At 48.1% G+C, this 15,679-nt stretch overlaps 1 protein-coding gene across 1 annotated transcript in view; it reads right to left on the bottom strand.

Moving 5' to 3' along the window:
• The window catches only part of lamb2 (laminin, beta 2 (laminin S)), a 45,767-nt gene that overhangs the window by 28,760 nt on the left and 1,328 nt on the right, over window positions 1-15,679 (bottom strand). Inside the window, exons 3-5 of the mRNA XM_007890390.2 lie at window positions 6,003-6,172; window positions 4,980-5,115; window positions 169-242 (exon numbers count right to left, since the gene is read on the bottom strand). Coding sequence (XP_007888581.1) covers window positions 169-242; window positions 4,980-5,115; window positions 6,003-6,172 — 380 coding nt within the window. The remainder of the gene's footprint in view (window positions 1-168; window positions 243-4,979; window positions 5,116-6,002; window positions 6,173-15,679) is intronic.

Raw genomic sequence — 15,679 nt, 5'->3', positions numbered from 1 at the left:
ACTGAAGCCCCATTGTAGCTCGGACTCGGACTCCCATCACAAATGGGATCAGCTAAGTCTGCACAGACCGGGGATACCATCACATCCATCCATCCATCCATCTAATTTCTCTAGTTTCTCTTTATTTTTCCTGAAGGTACATGTTACTTGGATCAAAACGAGACGCACCTTGAAGGTCATGATGAGGTGGGTGAAGTGGAATTCTGCCTCCAGATCCAGACGGAGGAAGACTTCAGATACACCTGCAACAATGAAAGGATGGGTCAGCCTCACACATCAAAGGGCTCAGACGCAAAGAGCCAGCCGTAAAGGCTCGATATCTCCCACAGCAGAAAGTGACCAAATTCCCATGATTGGTCATCTTGGATCTAGGTCTAACTGAGGACTTCTGGTCAGCGTTTATAATAATAATTGTCCTTGCATTTGATACAGCGCCTCATCGGGTCTTCGAGGCGTCTCAAAGCTCTTCACAGAATATACTGTAAAGTGAATTGACTGTATATTCGCCCACAAAATACACAGTCAATCCACTTTACAATATATCCCGTGAAGCACTTTGAGACGTCTCAACGACATGATAAAGCGCTGTATTAAATGCAAGGATAATTATTATTATTATTATATTTTGCGGGCGAAACGCAGCAGACAATTGCGCACAGCATTTCAAGTGAATTGAGGAAATAACATTTAAAAATTCGACTTAATTTTTACACCAATTTGCTACCCTCTTCCCTGCCCCTCGCAGTTAGAAATGACTGACAAGACCCTCGCAAGTGGTGAACATGACACTGAAGCTCTCACGTCTGCTCTATTGCTGAACCAGCCTCCACAACGCTCTGCTTCCTCTTACTTACCAAACATTTAATTTGCCCTCATCAACAACCACAGTGGTGGAGTGTCGTAGTGTAGTGGTTTGCGCGTTCGCCTCGCATGGGTTTGATTCTTAGCGGGATGAAACCTTAGGCAAGTTTCCTTGCTCCACACACCTCTGTTTTCCAAGCAGTAAGTAGGAACCCGGTTGTTAGTCGATTGACGGATCGCTTTCCAGGGTAATAATCCCTCCAAATAAAAAAAACGGTCACTCAATCCACGACTGTTCACTGCTGTGCACTATTGGCTGCCGTATTTCGCCCACAAAATACACAAGTCCACATTTTACAATATCCTGTGAAGCGGTTGGAGAACGTTTCAACAACGTGATAAGGCGCTGTATCAAATGCAAGGCATTATTATCATTATTACAGTATTACTCTTCATATTTCCCCCAAGGGTTCAACATGATTCCTCGAAGGAGGAAGTGTCCTTCAGGGCCTCCCTCCTTATGGATGGGATACAAGAAAAAGCTCGTCACCTGAGAGAGAGAGAGAGAGAGAGAGAGAGAGAGGGGGGGACCCAAGTGAATAGCGCAAAGTTCAATTCAAGCAGGAACAATATTTAGGAGGAAAGAATGAGACAGTCGTTCCTTTTTAATTCTGTTGAGTGCGCTAGCCAGGCATCTCACTGCTGGGAAATGCACAGCATTTAATACAAGGGTTGAATTCATTGAGAACTGGCTGTCCTTGGAACCCTCCCAATAACTTGGCAGGCAGCTCTAGGTTTTAACACGGAGCTTGTCCGATCTCTCGTACGAAGGAATTTAAGACAAACAGCGACAGAATCCTGTAGCTAGCCCTAACCCTCAACGCTCCCCGTCAGCTTCCTGGCTTTTTGACCCAAACATTCCCAGCAACAAGAGCGCAGTCAATGTGCTCTCGCTCCAACTGCATCCGGTCGGGATGTAACGGGATGGAAATGAGAGGCAATTGGTCACCGCGAGAGGGGGGGGGTGGGGGGGTGGAAAGGGTCAAAACGTTTCAATGGGAATTTGGAAAATGAGCATTGATGCCAATAAGCAGAAAAGTGGCATTTCCAAGAGATTTCAAAGCGATTTCCGAGGTGTGGCCCCCCCCCTGAGCTGCAAAGGCTTCTCAAGGCTTTGTTTCGCTCACAAAACATATACAGTCAATTCACTTTACAGAATGTTCTGCGAAGTGCTTTGAGACGTCTCGAAGATGTGCTAAGGCGCTATATCAAATGCAAGGATTATTATTATTAATAAGGCTCAGGGAGAAAACACACTCCTCTTATGATAAGTTGAGAGAAATCTCTGATAAGAGGAGTTGCTTCTAGCTACACGGAGACACCAAGAGACAGAGATGAACTCAGACAGACCCATCGCATAGAGCACGATCACTGGGATCACGATGAGGCCATTAGCTGCCAAGTGACTAAACATTGTGAAGGAAAGTCTCAAGCAGCTCACGAGTGGCAACTCTCCTCTCTCTCTCTATCCGTCTTTATTCTGCACTAAAAATGCCCCAATATCTCATAAAATATCTTGTTTTGTCCTTCAGGTATTCTGAACATTTATGTGTCGAAAGGGAGCATTTGTTCTGATCTTTTCTGAACAGAATTGTGCAGATGATTACTCAAAGGACCAGCGGATGATCAAAAGGGTTACATACATTTGCGAGTTGGGAGTTTGAACAGCAAATCACACACACACACACACACACACCACCTAGCAAATCGAGTACTGCAATAAAACTCGTGCAGTGTTCTCAATAGTAACTGATTTCCAAGGTATTGCTCCCTCCATTTCAAAGGCTTCTCGAGGTTAAGACACAGAAAAACATCTTTTCTCTGTGTTAAATTGAGAGAAACCTCTGATAAGAGGAGCCACTTTTAGTTGCGCAGCGACTCCGAGAGACGGAGATATTAGGCCGTCAGCAGCAATGGTTGAAATTAAAGAATGTTTCACTTGGACAGAAGCCTGTTGTTTGTCAGCAATCAGATCCAATAGTCTTATATCAACATTGGGATCAAAAGCCTCAGAAAAGATTTTGAATAGGGAAATAGAGCTGCTTTGAACCCCATTGATGAATGAGGACGAATTAAGGCTTTTACTCTAATAATCTGGAAATGTTTGTACCAGAAAGAAGAAATATTTTTTACATTTCTCCCTATATATTAGTATTAATCATATTAATAAAATATTAAAAATCCTTGCCTTTGATATAGCACCTTATCATGTCGTTAAGATGTCTCAAAGCGCTTCACAGGATAGACTGTCGAGCGGAATGACTGTATTTTTCGGGCAAATGAATAAATTCCATTAATTTCAAGCAATTTTGTTGATAGAGAATTGCATGGATTTGAGATCCTGCAGTCGTGGAGAATTCTCAGACACAAAGATTAAAAATACCGTTCAATGATTTCAGTGGTCCAGAATCTCTTTTGGTGACGCTTTGAATTGGAGGCACTTTCCCAGTGTTTGGATTGGTATCTTGTTATTTTCCATTGAATTTGCTGGTCCTACTATCTTGGCTCACTTCGAAGTAAGGCTGTGCATATGTATATCTTATCTAAACCCCTGGTAAGGGAGTCAGTAACCATGGGATACAGTTTTAAGATAACCACAAGGAGAACGCAGGAGAATTCTTTTTCACACAGAGAGTTGCTGGGATGCGGAAATCCTTGCCAAGTAGGTGAGGCAGGCAAAGTCCATTGTGGGTTTCAAGAGATAAGCAGATGGACATATGTAAGTTGGAGGCTTGAAGGGGTTTGGGGATAGGATCGGACAATGGGTTTGAAAGCAGTTGGTAGAGACTCAATGAACCAAATGGCCTCCTTCTGTGCTGTAAAGGTCTGAGATTCTATGAAACCATTTTATATTTGAGGTTCCCCTGAAATATCTTTGAAAAGCTTAAGATTCACAAAGCTTTTTTTCCCCACAGATCATCGCCATTGTCCCCGAGGATCAGTCGTGTAAATTTACCAGAGGTTACGTCTTTACTGGTGGTGCACATAGTGCGGTGAGGTCTGGACAGCATTTTGGAAAGCCTCAGTCCCAGCTCCAGGAAAGACTATTGCCCTGTAGTCCAACACTTTACAAAGAATGTCTGCCTGTTTGGGAAGCAGCTTTCACGAGGAACGAGGAATGTTCCAAAGGTCTGGCCTTTTATGGCAATGAGTTGCTGCTTGAACAGCTGTTAGCGTGTGTGACACACAACACACACACACACATACAACACACCCGCACGCACACATACACACACAGCACATGCACACACAACGCGCACACGCGCACACTTCCTTCCCCATTTGCATTTGTGTTATTTATGGCAAATCTATCTCCAATACGAGCAGCCGTTACACACATTCCAGAGAAAAGGGAGGAAACGGGTACATGAAAACCTAGACGTTCACATGTATTTTGAAGTAAAGGGGTCACACACTGAGCTACTGTTCCTAACTCACCTCAGGGCACACACATCTGTGCTTTACATTTACACAGTCCTTAAAAAGCAGAAGGTGAGCAGAGTGTTTTTGTGCAAAGTACTCCCACATGTCAACCGTCAAAAGAAAACTGCATCTTATTTCTGCGGGAGTGCGGGTGAGGTGGGGTGGGAGGGAGGTCATTTCTGCACCAACCCCCCTCTTCTGAGGTGCTTGGCAGACCTGATTCCTCACGCCCTGAACTTTACAGCACGGAAGAAAGCTATTTGGTCGTTATATTTGTTCTGGCTTTTGGAAAGAACAATCTATTCATTGACAATAATATTGACAACAATAATAATAATCCTTGCATTTGATATAGCGCCTTATCACCTCTTCGAGACATCTCAAAGCTCTTCAGAGAATATACCGTAAAGTGGATTGACTGTATATCATGTGGGCAAATCGCGGCATCCAATTGCGCACAGCAGCGTCCTACGAACAGTCGTGGATTGAGGGACCAAATTATTATTATTTTTTAAAGGGGTTGCTACCCCCGGAAGAACCAATCGACTAACAACCAGGCAAACAGAGGCGCGTGTGTGGAGTAAAGAAATTTGCTTAAAGGTTTCGCCCTGACCCACCCGGGAATCGAACCCAGGTCCTGTTGCTTGCGAGGCGAGAGCTGTAACCGCTACGCTACATGACAAGCACACACTCACCATTCTCCGACTGCCACCAGGCCTTCTTGCGATGCGGGGCAAAGGTGGTGATGACGTATTCCACGCGGTGGCTGATGGGATTGCGGACAGGGTGGTAGGGCCTTCGGGAGTCGCAGAGGAAACACTTCTTCTCATCCTGTTGGCGTTTGGGATGAAAATGCCGAAAATCAGGGTCATCCAATGTGAAAAGTATCTCATTTTTAAAACCAGTTTTCTCCTTCCTGCCTCCTCTTCCCATTGAAGATCTACCTCGTTGACTGCGCTTTTGGACATTGCTCCCTTCCCCCACCCCAAGTATTGTTAAGCCCCGTGGGATGGCCTCCTGATGTGAAACCATCGACGGTTGGGCCTTCAGCCTCTCCGCCCTCACCCTTTGGATCTCCATTCCACGATCCCTTCGCCTCGCTCCTGCCCTTGCCCCCTTTGAGGCACATCTCAAGACGGTCCTCTTTGACCACGCATTCAACCACCTTCCTCCCCTCCCCTCCCTTACCCCAATCCCATCCCCCCTCCCCTGCTCGGGTCCAAATTCATGACTGTCCAGTGCCTTGGGACGTCCTCCCAACGTGAAAGATCCTATACAAATGTAATTTGTGGCGTATAAATGTAAATTTGTATGGTAATGGTGTGCTGGAGGATTCTATCCTGGGAGAGACAACACAGCTGATCCTGTACTGCCCACACACAGTCGCTCTCAAGTGACTGAATACTATCACCAGCAAAAGCCACGGTTAATTCCTTCCTTCACTCAGTGCAGGGTTTTCTTATGTTTTTTAATGCATAGCGCCTTTCAGGTCAGGAGGACGTCCCAAGGCACCGTATGTACACCAAGGATGTACACCTGAGCTGGGGGTTTGGGTCAAGAGGGGTGGAGGGCAGGGAGGGTGGGGGTGGGAGGGTGACCAAAGGCACGGTCGAAGAGGACGTCCCAAGGCGCTCGACAGTCAGGAATCCGCAGGTGTCTTTCCACTGGCTGCACTGAAACTTGGAGGTTACATTGCAAAAGGGTTTGACCTCACTCACCTGCAAGTGACTGACGATGCAATAAGGCTGCTGCTTCCTCAGGCCACAGGTGGACGATGCGGACAGCTTGCTTTTCCGACCGACTAGCAGATCTCCGGTGGCGGGATAGCAGCTTCCTTGGGAGCAACCGTGGGCTCGGTCAGGGGCCTGGGCAAGACAGGCCCTCAGAGCTGAGGACATGAAAAATAATAACAGTAATAAATTGGTCACTTCAAATGTTTGCGGGGACGCCCCTGCGCGCAATTTGGCGGCCGCGTTTCGCCCACGAAATACGCAGTCAATTCACTTTACGGTATATCCTGTGAAGCGCTTGGAGACGTCTCGAAGACGTGATAAGTCGGTGTATCAAATGCGAGGACTATTCCGATTAATACAGAAGTGCGGAATGAAAGTAAAATTGGCTGGCAACTTTTGGGACAATGGAGTCAGCGTACACCAGTATAAAGCCCTGCAATCTCAGGGTCAGCTCCTCCAGTTACTTTACAGAAATTTAAGAGTAAGATCGGAAGTGCCTTGAGCTAGATCACCGCACAGACTGGCATGAAAGAGTTAAGGAGAAGATAATGCGGAGAGGAGTTGTGGGGGAGAGCGGGGACGGACATTATGGCGGGAATGAGGTACAATCAGACAGGACGACGGAATTGCAGATCTTTTCTTTCACTTGACAGGATGCTCCACCCCACCCTCCTCCCTCCCTCCCTCCCTCCCTCCCTCCCGACATCAGCATCCACACTTTCCAGATCTGATAAAGAACAATCCCAACTGATTATTGAACGAAAATACAGAGCTTGCCAATCTCGGCTCACAGCAGTTGCCTGGCTTCTGTAGACTAAACACCGTGAGCAGCTCTCAACAGGACAGACACCCAGAATCTCAGATATGCACAGAGCACCATAGGTTGGATCAGTCCCATAGAAGCCGGCACAGGCGCAAATTGGCCTCAACAGTGGGATATTATCACCTTGTGTAGGTTGCTTGTGGGACGCTGCTGTGCGCAATTGGCCGCCGTGTTTCGCCCACAAAATCCCACTTCTGGTCACTCTTCAGGCCAGTGACTGGGGCTGGTCAGGACACAGATGGGACCGTGTGAATGACAGGATTGGGCTCAAGCATCCCGGTACTCACTGCCACAAGAATATGTAACAAGAATAAATCCTTGCATTTGATATAACGCCTTATCACATCGTTGAGATGCCTCAAAGCGCTTCAAGGCATTTTGCCGTGAATCGTAGTGACTGGGTATCTTATAGGTGAACTCGAAAGCCGATTTGTGCGCAGTGATGTCCTACAGACAGCAGGAAGTGAGTGACCCATTTTATCTTGGGGCATTACTGGTCAGGACACCAGGATAAAATCCCTTCTGTTTTTGAATCTTTAACGTCCACTTGATAGAGCTCGCATAAACCTTACGCACACACGCGCTTAAATCTGTACGCTACATATAGTGTCAATCCTGACGTGGGGCTTGAACTCACCACCTTCTGATTCAGTGGCAAAAGTGCAACCGCTGACAGGAAGCAGGTTTATCTCACATCCTCAAAGCAAAGTTTGCTTTAATAGAACAATCAGTCCTGCCCATAGGGAAGAATGGCTGGTTTGTGTTCGGCGACTGTGAAATGATTGAAAGCAGGAGTTTCGTGTGAGCGGAGATTGACGCACAGACACAAACCCACTTCCTAGTCACTGTAACACAGGAGGACTCAGAGCGGTTCTCTAAGTAATACACTGGGTGGGGTTGTGACCCTCTAAGACCGAGGATTGTTTGGTAATAACTGAACTTTCCAGTTACAAAAATAAATGTGCAGATGAGAGCTACAAACTCGCCTCTGTATATCTATGTTTTCTGATGTTCGACCAATTAGCACTTCAAACCGCATCAAAGGCAGTTGCTTAGCATCCAAGGCTTCGGAACAGCTGTCGCCAGAATTAGACCCAGACACCCTGAAAATACACCAGCGCAGCCCGATACCCTGCTCCCCAAACCAGGTCTCCGTGTTCGCACATCCCTTACCCCTCGTGGTCAATCCTGTTCACATTGTGGATTCCCGTAGCTCAGTGTAGCTTGAGCGCTCGCCTCGCAAGCGAGAGCACCTGGGTTCGATTCCCAGCAGGGCGAAAAGTTAGGCAAGTTTCCTTACTCCACACGCACACACACACACACACACACGCCTCTGTTTACCAGGCAGTAAGTAGGAACCCAGTTGTTAGTCGATTGGCGGATTGCTTTTCCTGGGGTAAATAATTCCTTCAAGATAAATAAAAAATTATTTGGTCGCTCAATCCGTGACTGTTTGCGGGATACCTGCTGTGCGCAATTGGCTGCTGTGTTGAGCAGCGCTTTGAGATGTCTCGAAGACGTGACTGTATATTTTGTGCGTGAAGCACAGCCGCGAATTGCGCAGAGCAGTGCCCCACAAACAGTCACGGATTGAGTGACCGGATTCTTTATTTTTTGAAGGGGCAAAAAGCTCCGACACTCGACTTAACAACCGGGGACCTACTTGCTGCTGGGTAAACAGAGGCGGGCGGGTGTGTGGGGTAAGGAAACTTGCCTGAGGTTTCGCCCTGCCTCGGGAATCGAACCCAGGTCCTCTCGCTTGCGAGGCGAGCGCTCTCACCACTGAGGACTCCACAGTGAAGCAGCACGATCGGGTCCTCATTTCGAGGCCTGCGGAATCGTAATCTGAATACAATGAGCAGCAATGTGGATCCAATTACTAAATCCCTTTGGGGGCCTCGGGTTCCACCCAGGGATCCACACCCAGGCTAAGCCGCCCTCTCACAATCTCTCCGCCACAGGCTCTCCACCGGCTGGACACAAACCCATTGTGTGTTGGAACAAAGATCATTCGTGGCGGCAGATTGACCTTTTGATCCTCGGAGGAAATCTCTCTCCAATTTGGATCGACTGAACTCCCTTCAGGGGGTGGGTGGGGGGGGGGGGGTGTGGGGGGTGTGTGCTGTTTGCAGCCGTGGATTACGGAGTCAATGTGTGTGCGTTACTCAAATATTTAGCCAGGGCGACGGGTGTGTCATAAATCACAGCCTCGGAAAGAGCTGGAGAGGTCGAAGCTTGTAATGTGTTGCAGTGAATCTGGAGCCTGACACAGAGAGAGAGAGAGAGAGAGGTGAAGTTGGCTTGAGCCCCTCAGACTGGCAACCCCCAAACCACACTCCCCGTGCCCTCACTACACACCCAACACTGGGGACCGAGGACTGACTTTCCAGTTGACGTTCCATGTGTCAACCTTGAGGGTGTGGGGCCACGGAGACACTTCCCAATCAACCTTGAGATGTTTTGGGGCAGATTGCCTGCTCTGACTCGCTTCCCCCCCCCCCCCAGCCACCACTCGCCCCCCCAATCCCACTGCTTGACACCGATCCCATTCACACACTCTGTTATTTCACTTTAACAGAGACGAAGGCGGGGGTTTGGTAAAGTCTTCCTCTGGGAGAGAGAGGATGAAGTCTGCACGGCTGATTACAGCCCAGTTTGGCTGGCTTGTCGTCAGGACTTGGAGGAGCAGACCAGTTACTCAATTGCTGTTAACCCTGCAAGCCAAAGCCTCGATGGGTAGGGTGATCCGAGCTGGACAAGGAATGGAAAGCTTCGCCCAGGTGGTACTTTCTATGGCACGTTATGTGGTCGTAGCTGATAAAACTCCAGCAGTTGCCCCAACGCACACTCTGGTTTCCCTCAGCTTTGGCTCTAATATCCGCCAGAATTGGACGCGACTCTCCAGGGAGAGTGCGCGCTCGCTTTCTATTCCAGTCACAGGGAAATTTCCATGTGTAGGCGGAAAACTGGAACTCTCAGTCTGGTTTGGAAACTCTTAGTCACGGTGATGGGGTTTTCTGAGCGTTATCAAACACACACTGGCCTGATCAATGTCATTCTCTGAAAGCTAAAGTCTACTTAGCATTGGGACAAACAGTTAAAACAATCTTCTAACAGGAAGAGACGCGAAGCAATATCTTCAGGCAAGGGTAAAAAGTTTTACCAAAGGGCCACAGCACCCTGGCTGTGACACGCAGAGCAAGAGAACGGCTTCGCGTCTGCTATCTCGAGCGAGCTGTGCGCTATTTCGGAGTTAAAGACTCACAGGAAAAAACAGGAATTAAAAATAGCCTCTGGAGAACGGACATCGCACAGGGGTGATATCAGGCAGTCTCCAGCAACTGGGCTGCTTAAAACACATAGCCAGACAACAGTTTAATTAATGGGGTGTCGTCTACCGAACAAGTGCTGGAACTTTTAATTGTCTGAGGAGACGAAGGTTATTTTTTCTGTGGTTGGATCGCGGGTACTGCAAGGATACAAATGCAACAAGTCCAGACCACAGCTGCGGTGCATCGCTTGCTGAGTCCAGTTGAGCAAAGCTTACGTCATTCCAGCCCGGCTCAGACACAGCGTTCGTACACTGATTGATTGACAGGTCAAACTCAGAGGACAACTACTCTGCTTAGTTATAAAGCTCACAGCACTGGACAAGGTCACATTCCAGTATTATAATTGAATCATTTAATAATAATAATCCTTGCATTTGATGTGGTACCTTATTATGTCGTTGAGACATCTCAAAGCGCTTCGCAGAACGTATCGTAAAGTGTATATTGACTCGGTATTTTGTGGGAGAAAACCCGGGCAGCCAATTGTGCACAGCAGTGTCTCGCAAACAGTTGTCACTCAATCCACGAACGGTTGTGGGAGGTCGCCCACAAAATACACAGTCAATTCACTTTCCAGTATATTCCTGAGAAGCGCTTTGAGACGTCTCGAAGACGTGATGAGGCGCTGTATCAAATGCAAGGATTATTATTATTATTACTATGGGAGCTGCAACATTAGACTGGAGTAATGGCAGGTATCACACCACTGTCAGTACACAGACAACGTTCCACTGAGCTCCAGCTGGCAAGTTACAGATTTCTAACACGGAGGCAATACATGACAACCAGTGGAATCATACTGTACTGACGAGAACATTTTAGTAGCTATGGGGTGAGGCCCATCACCAAAAGAGAAGGAGCATGAGAAAGAGAGAGAGCGAAAGAGAGACACACACACACACGCGCGCGCACACACACACAGAACAAGAGAGAAAGTCCAGACCGGATAAACAAAATTTGAAGGCAATATGAAACGGAAAGACGTTCTTACAGAGACACACACACACACTCAGACCTATTCAGACTGACACAACAACTTGCATTTATACAGAGCACTTCAGGCTGGGTAGCGTCCTGGACACACATCCATACATACACACTGACGCACACACATACACATTTACATGCACACACTAACATATACACACCCGCGCACTCAAATACACACACAGACACACACACACACAAATTGCTCTCAAAATTATTTGGCGGCAGTTAAGTTGCTCTCAAAATTACTTGACGGCAGTTATGGTGCTGTGTGTGTGTGCGCGTGTGCGCGTGCTGTGTGTGTGTGTGCGCTGCAGATCTCAGGGAACTGGAGGTCGGAAGTGACTGCTGACACCTCAGGCCCATGCAACAAACTAATCACTGAACTGATTTGATAACTGCATATTTCGAGGTCACGAGGGCAGAAAAGGCAGAGAATGGAAGTCCTGGTCCAGGGTGAAAGGGCAAGCAGATAGTGAGAGATTAGATTTACATCTCTCCTCCAGACACACACACACACACACACACACACACACAAGCATAGCGCACACACTCAGAAACACAGCACGCGCACACAGCGCGCACCCACACATACAACACGCACCCACACACAGCACACGCGCACACAGCACGAACACACACACACACACACACGAGTAATGAACTATAATGCATTAGAATGTAAACAATAAGCGCAGATTTGTTGTCAGATCAGGATATGATTCACCCAGACATAAGCACCTCACTGAACTCACTGGTTACTGGATGATATTCAATAGTCTCCAAATCCACAACAACATGCATTTATATAGCATCCCTGACGAAGGGTAGTGTCCCACAGCACTCACACACACACACACACATAGGAGCTCCACCCCACCGCGCTGGGAACCCTTCTTGAAATCACCGCTACCCTTCTGCACCGGCAACCCCATTATTTTTCATTTCATTTCACTGTATCAATGTGATCGTTGCTCTTCAGAATTTTCCGCTGACGCTCCACATCTACAAAGCATGTCCTCGGCCCATTATAACCCACGGCTCAGCCCACCATCTCCTGCCGGAGGCCGTGGAAACTCGTTCCCTTCCTCTACGATCGATAGGTTTAGAACTCCGAGTCTGCAGTCACCTAATGACGGCTCCGCATTCATCTCGTCTTCTCTCCTACTCTTGGAACCTTGGACCTTTTCTTGGGTTTACCCCCAAAAACTTACACCCCAACACCCCGCCCCCCCACTGTCAAAGGATCCTGATGATGGACGGACACTTTGACAGGGTTCAGTGCAGTAATTCACCTTCTAACGCAGCCTTGAAGAATAATCATTGCGTTGTTGGGACAGCTGTTGGCAGCTGTTGTTGTCTGTGAAGTGTCCAGAAAGCTGGTGGTGTAGGAAATCTACTTGTTGCTGTGTGACTGACAAGTTGGGAGTTTGCAGGATTTTTGTGGGTGTCGCTCTTCAGGCTGAGCGTCTATCTACCTGCTACCTGTGCGGATTCCCAGTGCGTACAGTTATGAGGAACTTGGTCGGGCAGCACCAGAAGCTGGAGTCGCGATATACTGGTCCACAGTACACGTACCTTAACCCAAAACGTGTTAGAACTGTACTTTTGAACTAAAAACCCATTTTCCTGCCGGGTCTCCCCATATTCTCCAGTTTCCCCTCGTCTCCTGGAGGATTTGATCTCTTTTCCCCATGATTTTGTGACGGTTACTTGCCTTAGACAGCGAGTGTCTGCAGGCTACTTGACCACAGGGAACAGAAAGAGCTTTGAGTCATCTCAACATGATAAGGCACAATATTAAATGCCAGGATTATTATTATATTTCCACTGGATACTTCCGCCTTCCCATCTCTCTGCCAACTAAATTGGTCTTCACAGGGTTAGGGAGGGGAAAAACTAGCCAGGGTTCCTGCTCCCGGTCCCTCGCCAGTACCCTCTAGTGGTTCTGGGAGCATGTGACAGCCGGGCGGGGAGAGGGCGGGCTCGGCTGTGATGCTCTCTCTCTCTCTCTCTCTGCCAACACTTGTTAAGAACCTCCCGCATGAACTGTAGGCAACAGGGGGAGAGGGGAGGGGTGGGGGAGTAGGGGGTTCAGGAAGCTACCGGCACCCAGCCAGTGGGGAGAAAATTAGGATAAAAATTGGACACGCTGTTTTTCGTTTGCAAAAGAACACTCACTGTTCACTCACTCGCTCTCGTTGTTTCTGGAACATTCTAGATTAGGATCTGGCCGGAGAGAAAAAAATAACACAGCCTGGAACACACAAACACACGAGACGGTCGTCTCAGGCCACAGCTCAAAAGATCGCTCTGGAGCACCAAACCATCTTCACAGCTTTCAGATTTGGAAGAGGTTTCCTTTCCACATCTGTCAAGATCATTTTCTGGGATCCGTCGATGGCGGTGGAAAGGGAACTGCGGAGAATGCAGCGAGGCATTGCAGGATTTTTCACCCACAAAATGCACAGTTATTTCACTTCGCCGTGTATCCTGTGCAGCGCTTTGAGACGTCTCAACGACGTGATAAGGCGCTGTGTCAAATGCAAGGATTACGAGGCACTTTCCGGCCTCTAAGTCCCGCCTGTCTTGAGGGCAGAGGAAATCAATCAGCGTTTTGCAGCGGATTTTCTTCTAAAATATTGCAGGATGTTACGAGGTGACTTGGCCAAGTCAGGACAAGTTCACTAATGTTCTCGCTGACAAAACAGACACAGTTTATTCCTCTGTAACACGCCAAGCCCCACGCCTGACCCCATTTAATTTCCTCGACCTGGGAGGGTCAGGAGAGTAAAAGAGAAAGAAAAAAAAATCCCAAAGCGGAACGACAGTGAGAGAGAAAGAGAAAGAGAAGGGAGAAAAATGAGAAGAGAGAGTGAGTCGGGGCGGGGGGGGGGGGGGGGGGGGTGAAGAGAAAGTGAGAGGGAGGGGGGAGAGAAAGGGAGAGGGAGGGGGGGCAGAGAAAGAGAAGGTAGGGCAGAGAAAGACGGGGTGAGAGAGAAGGAATGAGGGATTGGGTGGGGGAGAAAGAAATACACAAAAGGATGCACGAAGCATTCACAAGAGAGAGCGGGTCAGATTTAGTAACTGTCTGAAAGCCCCATAGACAAACTGTTTGAAAGCTGCTTCCCACTGCAGTGCTGTACGTAGCCTTTCAAGTGTTACTGTTTACTGCGCGTGGAACTGGAAGAACTGGATCCATCCTCATTGTAAGCAGCTCACAGCATCTCTCTCTCCCCCCCCCCGCCCCCCCCACGCCCACACCCTACCCTCAGCTAAACCCCTCATGCTACAAGTCTGAAACAAATGGTCTGTGCCTGCCCGCCCATTGTCAGCAAGAATCCACAATCAGGGACCAGCCGGTATGTGGGTCATGTTGTCTATTCACTGGAATGTGCTCAGAGCCAAGAAACGTTCGTGAAAAAAAAATAGATGCATTCTGTTGCTCAGCTGCCGTGTGCGTGCTGTGTTCAGCTCTGGTCAGCGAGAGACAAGGGTGTCCTGGAGGCAGAGGAGAGCAACGAGGACCTTATGCAGGGTTGAGCAGAGGGAATGAGCAATAAGCACAGACAAGCTAGGGCTCTGCTTGAGAGGAGAACTCGGGAGGGGACCTCGAAGAGGTGTGTCAAATGCGGAATGACAAAGTAAACCCAGAAGAGTGCTTTTGGGACGCGCCCAGGCAGTAGGACAAAGAAGACACGGGTCTGGATCACAAAGGGCAGACACCAGGAAGTACACCACACTACTGGTGCTACCTGGGGCAATAAAATCAGAAGGCGCTGGGAACACTCAACAGGTCAGGCAGCATCCGCGGAGAGAGGAAAGCGAGTTAATGTTTCAGGTCGATGACCTTTCGTCGGAACTCACTTTCCTCTCTCCACGGTTGCTGTCTGACCTACTGAGTGTTCTCCACGACTTCAGATTTCCAGCATTGTTTTGGTGATAACTGGGGCATTATGTGGGGCGTGTGCACATAGGAACAGATGTTACCAGCAAGCTGATGACCTGGTTGATTCTTCATGCTTTGCTATAATGTGACCTCTACAACAATAATGATAATTCTTGCATTTGATACAGAAAAAAAAACAGAAAAGCTGGAAGAATTAACTGCTGAACATTAGCTGTCGATCAGATTGCTAGGGATGATAGCTGACTCATCCCTTACTGTGTCAAAGCAACGCGAGGCAGAAATAAACAAGGCAAACAGGATGCAGGTCTATATTGCCAAATAGTTTAGTGCTCTGGTCAGAGGTATTGCATATTGTTCCTGTTACTGCAACATAAAGGGGCTGGGGCTGGAGCGCAAAAGCCGTAGAGATAGTTCACAGGAGAACAGCGAGGATGATTCCCAGTGTTAGAGGAATGAGCTATGATGAGCGACGATTAGAATAACTAATGACTAGAATAGACTCTCAGGAAGGGTGGTTGAGGCCAGGACGCTGGACTTCTTCAAGAAAAAACTTCATGGCTGTGATGGGAGGACTGTATTCTGGAAGGATAGGATCAAATGGGACTTAGTC

Source organism: Callorhinchus milii, unplaced genomic scaffold (genome assembly GCF_018977255.1).
Source record: "Callorhinchus milii isolate IMCB2004 unplaced genomic scaffold, IMCB_Cmil_1.0 Scaffold12, whole genome shotgun sequence".
Taxonomy (NCBI): Eukaryota; Metazoa; Chordata; class Chondrichthyes; order Chimaeriformes; family Callorhinchidae; genus Callorhinchus; species Callorhinchus milii.
Note: the sequence above shows the minus strand (reverse complement) of the source record. Positions and strands in the feature narration are given on the sequence as shown.